Raw genomic sequence first — 9,551 nt, 5'->3', positions numbered from 1 at the left:
TCGGCATCTCTTCTCAGCATCCTGCTTATCTCTCTTTTTAGTAGGCTCTTCAGCAGAGGCACTATAAAAAATAAGGGCATACATAAGCCACTATATAGGGGAGATTTCTTTTCGTAACATCAGTAGATTGGAGTACTCACACTATCACCTTGGAAGCAGTCCTCTTCGGGGCAGCTGGATCCATTTTGCACAGGCAGAATAAACGCCAACATCCAAGGCAGCGCTGCAACTTAGCGCCAAACTTTTAAATTTTCAGCCGTCGCCGAGTGATGACGTCATCGCGCACATTGGAGCGCACCTTGAACCGCAAATGCGGCAACAACATCCAGCCCCGCCGAAATCCCCCTCCAGACAACGCAGTTGCCACACAGGATAGGGGCTTCGGGCAAAGAGAATCTCCCTAAGAACTGTGCCCGGTAATCTTAAGTGTGAGTATAAATTTCACCTGAAGTACAGAGGGAACAATCTCCTACTGCATCCAGGCTGGGACAGAAGAAAAGACTGAGGAGGAATAGGAAGGGGTGGGCTTTATGGGGTGGTGAAATTAACCATTTCTTCTGTCCAGGCTGGGAAGCAGCAGGAGATACCCATAAGTATAGAATTTCCATGTTGACGGGGGATGGCCAGGAAATACTGATACCCCCAGTGGCTCCATCAAATCTGGGCCTGCCTGAATAGAAACAATAGTCAAAGAGTTCTTGCATGCTTCTGTTGTATCATTTTCATGACACTGGGCATGAAATGCATGTTGGAGCTGGAAGTATTTATATAGATGTGGTTTTCAGATTGACATTTTAAGTATAATTGGTCATAGGAAAGAAAGGTAGATTTTGAAAGCAGTCCCCCCCAGATACTCGAGACCTTGACCTGGCCAGAATATGGAGTATTGGCATTATCAGAAGTGTGGGAGATATGCACCAGAATTATATGACACAGAATGGCCTATAGTATTTCAAAAGTTACTTTATTCTAAGTGGTTTCTAACTTAATAACTTGCTTGCATAGTGAGCAAATTGGTTACATTTTCTTGAAATTATTACTATAAGCTATGTACATGAATTACATACACATTACAGGCTAAATAGCCAGGCACAATATCTCAGGCTTTAAAACATCAGTATTTTGCAATGTGATGCACTCTAAAATATCTTGTTCAGCTTTAAAAGCAGAAAAAAAACTTTAGCTGTTTTCCATTTTCCTCATAAGGGTAATTGCAGGTAAAGTTGCTGTACCGTGTTAGCCAGTTACAGGGCAACCCTTTTGAAATAAAAAAATAACAAAAGTGGTATAAAGGCGATACCTTTATTGGCTAACTAATATAATCATAGCAAGTGGTCAGAACATTTTAGTTCCTTTTTGAAGCTGATTACAATGAAGCTGTGGTGTTCTCTGGTATATATACAACATTCAGCTCTTAGGTCAAATGACCAACAAAAAGGAATATCAATCTATGTGTAAAGTGTCCAAGTCATTTACGAGGGGATCTGCAGATAAGGTACAAGATAATATGGGTCAAAGGTCAGAAATACCAACATGTCTGGATATTAGGGATGCACCGAATCTAGGATTCGGTTCAGGATTCGGCCTTTTTCAGCAGGATTCTGATTTGGCCGACTCCTTCTGCCTAGCCGAACCAAATCCAAATTTGCATATGCAAATTAGGGACGGAGAGAGAAATCATGTGACTTTTTATTACAAAACAAGGAAGTAAAACATTTTTCCCCCTTCCCACCGTTCGGATTCGGTTCGGTATTCGGCCGAATTTTTCACGAAGGATTCAGGGGTTTGGCCGAATACAAAATAGTGGATTAGGTGCATCCCTACTGGATATGGACTAAGAAATCATAAGGAATTCTTTTGATTCTACACTCCAATAATTCAGCCCTAATTTATACTCAGCCTCTTTGACCCACATTATCTTGTACCTTATCTGCAGATCTCCTTGTAAATGAAGAAGCTTTTAAATAACTGTTCAGTCTCAATTACATGGGGGGGCCCATTTATGATTGCCCAAGCTTTTGGGTTCAGTCAGTTCATAAATGAAATCCAACGTGAATTTACTAATCACTATCTATTTCTCTGATCTGAAAGAGAAAACTAAAGAACAAAAGAATTTAATCTGCTATAAATTATGGGAAACATTGTCTATGGCTGACACTGGAAGTCACATGCTAACAGGACATAGAAATGCTACAGAGCGAGTTCCTGAGCAGTTTCTGGCTTCTAGCACTACACGTGTAGGCCACAGGCAGTGGATTTTCTATGTCTGTGTTGCCTCTGAAATTACCTGCCCAGAAATAATGCAGCTCTAGTGCATTGTTGTATGCACTGTTAATTGTAAGATCCCTGGGGGGAGGATTACTCAATAATAAGTATATTAAGTATATTATTATATTATTTCTAATTTATGAAAATTTAGATGAAGCAGGGTTTTACATATGAGCTGTTTTATGCAATATATTTTCATAGAGACCTACATTATTTGGGGGTATAAGTTTCCTTTAAAAAGATGAACTGATTATAGTTCCAAATGTTATATCCTATCACAACATACGTCAATTGCCAACCTTAAGTAATCTTAGTAGCAACTGACTTGAAGCCATCCCTGGAACAATTTGGTCTCAATATAACTACAGGCAGTACGTGTTTTGACCCTATGACAATCAAGAGTTACTTAATTCTAAGCCTTTCTAAATGAATAACTTGCTTGCATGGTGAGCAAATTGGTTTCATTTGATTCAAATTATTACTATTAGCTATATACATAACTACGTACATATTAGAGGCTACTTAACCTGCCCAATATCTTATACTTCAAAACATCAATAGTTTCAATAAAGTGCATTCAGAAATATCTTGTTTAGCTTGAAAAGCAGAGAAAATATTTTTCCTGTATTTCATTTTCATTATAAGGGTAAAAAATGCTATACTAAATCAGGAAGTTTTCTGAAGACCAGACTTTGGATCAACATTGTTTTTGGGGAATGAATTGCAGTAAACCTCTGTATTTTATTAGGACCTAAAGAGCCCTGCCATAAGGTACCTGACAAACTTCAAGACTATTTGAAAAGATATATTGTATGTATATTGTTTAACTTTTCAACCTAAAGATTGAACCTGTTTTCTTTTAATGTTAAAACATGTGTCAGTATACTATGTGAAAGCCTATTTGTGAGAATATAATAGAATAATACAGAGTTATCATCCTCCTCCAACATTTATCTTCTCCAATCTACATAAACTCAAGTTGGCCAGGATGTCTGCATAACTGTGATGCTTCTTTGCTTAGACTAACATACTTGCACTAAATTGTCATGTAGTTATGTGTTTTTTTTTGTGGCATGGATATCAATGCTGCACAGTAAATAGAGAAACCATAACACAAACAGCTAATCTGGAATTTGTCAGTTTTATTGAAACATAGACATATTTGATTTGCTTAGTTAATATTTTAAAATCTGTTATAAACTCTTCTGAATGATCCAATTCTGGGGCTTGAGGCTCCCCAGTCATTGAATCTCCTGTATTCTCCAGATCTCAGGTAGAACTGACGTCCCCTGTAGTTGGGTTCCTCATAGAACATCCAATGGCCATCAAACACATTGCAGGAGTGAATGTCATGGAAACGGAATCGATCATAAGTATTGGGGCAGTCATCAAAGAACTCCATCATCTGCCCTTGGAAATCTCCTCTTTCATAGATTCTCATTTTGTATTGACCATGGTACTTCAAAGAAATAGAAAAATATTAAACATATCTGTTTGAAAAAAATTAAAGTTGATATATCCTTTGTGCAAACATTACAATTAAAAATGCTGCAATTTTTCTTTTCAATCCAACATCACATTAAGCTACTTAAAATATAAATCTGGTAAATACATATAGTCCTTACATTAGACAGTCTTATTTTCTACTATATTGTATCTACATTTAGTTTTCTAAGTTAAATAGGAGATTTTAAGGGTCTGAATGTCTACTTATGAATAATCATCAAAATCTATTCCATTAGTACTGTTTCTGCTTAAGAACCTTACATTGGGAACAAATCGACAGGACCTGATGGAGTCATTGAAGCCCATCCACCTCTGAAAGTCTGGGTATTCTCCTTGCCAGAGATAATACTGGTGTCCCCTGTAACTGGGGTGCTCATAGAGGATCCAGTTTCCACCCTCTACCCTGATGGAGTTACAGCGATTGAAGTATGAAGACAGGTCAGAACAATCTGAGCCACACTCATAGTGGCGACCTTGAAAGTTCCTTTCCTCATAGAAGAAGATCTGAAGAAAGACATTGTAGATTCAATTTTACAAATAAAACTAGGACATACACACATTCTTTAAGATGATTTTTTGTGTGTTTCTGGTTTATGAAACGTTTATTTTTTATACAGGAAAATACCTTTTAAGTGTTGCAGAATCCACATGTTAATTGTTTAAAGATAGATTCAAGGTAACTACTACTATCAGTACTAAATTCTAATTAATAATGGCATTAAACAGATACAGCTTTTCAGATAAAATATGTATTGCTGATCTTAGCAAACTTGCCAATTAAACTGCCATCATTTTTTAAGTATTATTGAAAAAAACATAGAAAATTAAAATCAAGGTAAGTATAGGGGGCCACACATCCACAAATTAGGTAATGTGGTTTTTCTTACTGCCAAGCCAACTAGACATGTAAGGGAACTGCATGGGGACATTTTGACAGACATGTCTGTAGTATTCACAATTCTGCCTTTATGGTCAGAAAATCTGTGGAAAGGCTAATAAATTGAATGAGATATCCATGAGTTTTAGGCTGAGTCTCTTGAATTTTTTTTGGCTTTTTCAAAAAAAGCCAGCATTTTCTGGATTTTCGCACGAAAAGTCTGATATATTTGGATTTTGAGTTAATTCCAGCTCAGAAATTCCACAGAAATGGCCAAACAGTGAAGGGACCTCTGCCAATGACTTTTATACATTCTTGGTAGGTCTGAGATGCCAGATTTTCATATTAGGAATTTTTCCATCCTCATGGTATTATGGATCTCAAAAAATAAGTTTTTTTTCCTCTAAAAATTTGTAGTTTGGTTAAAAAACCTTTTGGGGGGTTTTGGCATTAGGACTTTAATAAATAACCCCCTTAGTGTTGCTATCATTTTGTGTATTGCATCACCATCCATTTAAGTATCTGTGTTTGATTGCTAGGGTCTTAAAGAATATGCAGTTCTTAAGATTGGAGAACCTCATGTAAGGACTTGGATAACTATGCAGTAGTGCATCATTAGGGTATGTTTACCTTTTGAAAAAGACAGCTGGAAAGCCAACTTCATAATATGCAAGTGGTGAATTTGAATGTGTTTTTGTCTGTATAGATATCTATTCATAAACATGCCAAAGATAATCTTTGTGGGTCTCGTTTTATTAGCAGACTGTATAGTTCTATCTTTAGTGCAAAATTCCTTTGTGTCTCAAATATTAGAATGAATAACTGTATAATGTATTCAATGTTTTTATTCCAGAACTGTATATTTTTTTTTTATATATATATATATATATATATATATATATATATATATATATATATATATATATATATATATATATATATATATACAGATGCAGCCACTTTGGTTTGTCTGTTTGACACAGAATAACTAAACACAGATATCCCATTTATCTCATTTAACACAGAAAACTGTGTCACAACATCCCATCTAATTAAAGCATTCACCATTGTAAACAATGATGCTTTGGTATGCTAATGAAAAGGTTAAATGCATTAAATGGGTTAAGATGACTTTAGATAACACAGTTTCTTCAATTAACCGTGAGTCATGACGCATTTAACTCACAAATCCAAGTGGCTTCATCTGTATATATATATATTGCTCTACCTCTATGAAAAGATTTATCATGGTTATGTATTATCTAGAAAATATCAAAATAGTCATAGTTCTGACTTACCTTTCCCATTTTGAGTGTTTGGAAGTTTCTGTACAATCAACAAGTGGAAAGAGATGGCCTTTATATATGTGCTATATTGCTGCTGTCTGCATACACTACTGAGAACATGTATTTTTGTCTAGTAAGTAAATGTAAATATCTTTTGTATTTTTTGGGCTCTGCTGTCACAGCTGTTCTCTATGCTTACTGGCACCTATGCTGTATAGCTTTACCTTAAGAGCAACAAAGCATTGTAGGTTTGCTCATTATATACACATGTAAATTGTTTCCATTGTGTCAGCAAAAGGTCTAATTTGATTGTCACTGCATCTCTCCGCAAAGAATAGAAAATCCACTGCCCATGGCCTACATGTGTAGTGCTTAAAGGGGCGGAAAGTGCTCAGGAACTCTCTCTGTTGCATTTCTGTGACCTGTTAACATGTGACTCCCAGTGTCGGCCATAGACAATGTTTCCCATAATTTACAGCAGTTTAAATTATTTTGTTCCTTGGTGCTTATCCTCCTTGTTTTCTCCATCAGATTAGTGAAATAGATAGTGATTAGTAAATTCACAATGGAGTTTATTTATGCCTGACTGAACACAAAAGCTTGGGCAATCATAAATGGGCCCCCCATGTAACTGAGATTGAACAGTTATTTATAAGCTTCCCCATTAACAGCAGCATTATTGTTTTAAGCTTTATGATTAGAACGAGTATGTAGAATATCATATGATATTACTAGTATTACACTTCACTAAATGTTTTGCAACTGGATTACAAAAGATGTTATTCTTTTAGTTGGAAGAGTTTCCCGCTGGGTGTATAACTTTAGCCATAGCTTATAGGTAATTCGAAACACTACACCTATTTAAAGGGGACCTGTCACCAAGAAATAAAAAGCTGTATAATAAAAGTGCTTTTCAAATGAAACATGAAATCCAAATTCTTTTTTTAGTAAAGCATTCATAGTTAATTTAAAGATCTCAGCTGTCAATCAAATATTGCCTGCCCCTCCACTATACAGGCAATTACTTTCACTTTCCATTCAGCACTGACTAGATGTCACTGCACTCCCCATATTCCCTGCTCTCTTCACCATTTAATAGTGTATACCAGGTCCCCCATTCTGGTGCACAAACAAGAGATGATAAGGTTTGCCTTAATAACAGTGTCCACAAAATGGCTCCTGCATACATGCTATCATGATGAGTTCCCAGAACAAAGAAAACAAGATTCAAATAATTTATGAAGTGTAATTAAAGTTTATTTTGCTTGACTAATGCCATAAAATAGTATTGGGAATAATTTCATCCGGTGCCAGGTCGCATTTAAGGTGGACATTTCAGAGTAATGACTGTATTCCCGTTCTCAGCCTCAAAACTATAGGCCAGTTAGTCTGACGTCAGTGGTAGGAAAGCTTTTTGAAGGGTTAATAAAGGATAAGATACTGGACTTTATAGCAAATCATAATACTATGAGTGTGTGCCAGCATGGTTTTATGTGTAATAGATCTTGCCAGACTAACTTAATTTCTTTTTATGAGAAGGGAAGCAGGGACCTCGATTCTGGGATGGCAGTGGGTATGATTTACTTAGACTTTGCTAAAGCATTTGATACAGTGCCACACAAAAGGTTACTGGTTAAATTAAGGAATGTTGGCCTGGAACATATAGTATTTGTACCTGGATAGAGAACTGGCCAAAAGATAGACTACAAAGAGTGGTGGTAAATGGAACATTTTCTAAATGGATCAGTGTTGTTAGTGGAGTACCACAGAGCTCTGTACTAGGTCCCTTGCTTTTCAACTTGTTTATTAATGACCTGCAGGTGGGCATTGAAAGTACTGTTTCTATTTTTGTAGATGATACTAAATTGTGCAGAACTTGATGGTATTTTTAGTAGTACCATTTTTGACCTCGTGTAAGACAAAACTCAGTAAAGGAAAACCTTTAGTAATAGTCAGGCAATTTATTCATACAGAATACAACATAACAGTTTTGTCTGGGTAAGCTGTTGGAGTAACACACAGAATGTCACCCAAGGACTTACCAAAGACACACCTCTTGGTCCAGGCATTATATAGCTTTCAGAAGGCATTTACAGCAATTGTGACAAGGGGTTCATGGAAATACCATACATGGTCCGGCGAGGAGACTTACTGGCATATATATTTATACATTCTTGTAAGATGTGCAGTTTTGCAACATAAGAGATTTCTGGTTCCAACTGTCCACGGTCTCACAATCAGCTATTGGCTAAACATAGCCATTGTGGTACAGACAGCTATTGAGCAACACTTCTGCAAAAGGGCATAAGAGACATGCTGACACTATGCTGACACTCTTCTAAGTAACAGAGTGGAGATAATTAATTTGTATGGCCTAGTATGTTATATGAGTGACCATTGTCCACAGTTGACCATTAGCCCTTATAGTCCATCCTGCCTTGGGCCCTATAGCGTTATGGCGTCATAGAGGGCGGGGGTGATAACTATCAACCCTCTGACACTAGCCATTCATCCGTCTTAGGATTTAGACCGTTCCAAATATAATTTTTCATAACATTCCTCATTTGAAACGTTGTAAGACGTTTCACATTAGTAATTACAGGCACAGTAAGAGTGCTGAGAGGACCCCCAGGAACAAGGGAGGTCTATTATAAATGGGACAGTGGTGTACACTGTTGTGAGTTACAGTTCAAATGTCGTGGCAGCACCAATACAGAAGTGCAGCTGAAAGCTGAAATCAGTGAAAAGAAAAAAAACAGGAAGCTAGGGAGCTACAGATACATCCTGTTTCATGAAATAACTTGGTTAAGTGCAGCTGGGAACAGAAAACCCTATAAAATGACAAAGAATATATAATATACATGTAACATGTTATAAGAGACTAATAGAATACTGATTTCATTACTATTGAAAAGTAAAAAATTATTCTTTCTTTCTTTCAAACCTCCCCACATACGGCTGAGAAAAGCTTTATCTTATAGATGTAAATCAAATGAGAGCAGGAGTTGGGGGGAGGTACTTATAGCACAAATTCTAACAGAGAAATATAGAGCAAGTATTAATGCTAGGATGACATGGATAGACTTCATGAAACTTTCAATGGAGTTGTTTAACCAGCTTTAAAATTTTACCTAATCATTTGGAATAACTGATCTGTTCTATAAAAAGATTACACTTATTGTTGCAGCTCTAAAACTTTGACTATATGACATTCAACAAACATTTCAGAAACAATATGAGTACAACCTTCTTTTTCCTATCAAAACACATGCTAATCTAAAATCATACTATTTTGGTCAGCTATTCTATTTATTTGAACAACCTCTATGTTTATAGTTACATAGTTAAATTGGGTTGAAAAAAAGACACAGTCCATCAAGTTCAACCCCTCCAAATGAAAACCCAGCATCCATACACACACCCCACTCTACTTTCACACAAATTCTATATACCCATATCTATACTAACTATAGAGCTTAGTTTATTATGGGCGGGACTAGTCTTGGAATCTAGACTCTACTTAATACTAATATTAGCACATGACAGAGTTCTATTATTATGGGGTCTATCATTTTTTCTCTCTTCGTTCAGTGCTGTTTACACACAACCGGCTA

General features: G+C 36.3%; 1 protein-coding gene across 1 annotated transcript; it reads right to left on the bottom strand.

The window, feature by feature from the left end:
* Positions 1-3,441: 3,441 nt before the first annotated feature.
* On the bottom strand, positions 3,442-3,716 carry LOC121401282 (gamma-crystallin-1-like). Its single transcript, XM_041585632.1, has one exon. The coding sequence runs from the start codon at positions 3,707-3,709 to the stop codon at positions 3,452-3,454; it is 258 nt and encodes an 85-aa protein (XP_041441566.1). The 5' UTR covers positions 3,710-3,716; the 3' UTR covers positions 3,442-3,451.
* Between the last annotated feature and the right edge of the window lie 5,835 nt (positions 3,717-9,551).

Source organism: Xenopus laevis, chromosome 1L, assembly GCF_017654675.1.
Source record: "Xenopus laevis strain J_2021 chromosome 1L, Xenopus_laevis_v10.1, whole genome shotgun sequence".
NCBI lineage: Eukaryota > Metazoa > Chordata > Amphibia > Anura > Pipidae > Xenopus > Xenopus laevis.
This window is presented reverse-complemented; position numbering and strand designations above follow the sequence as displayed.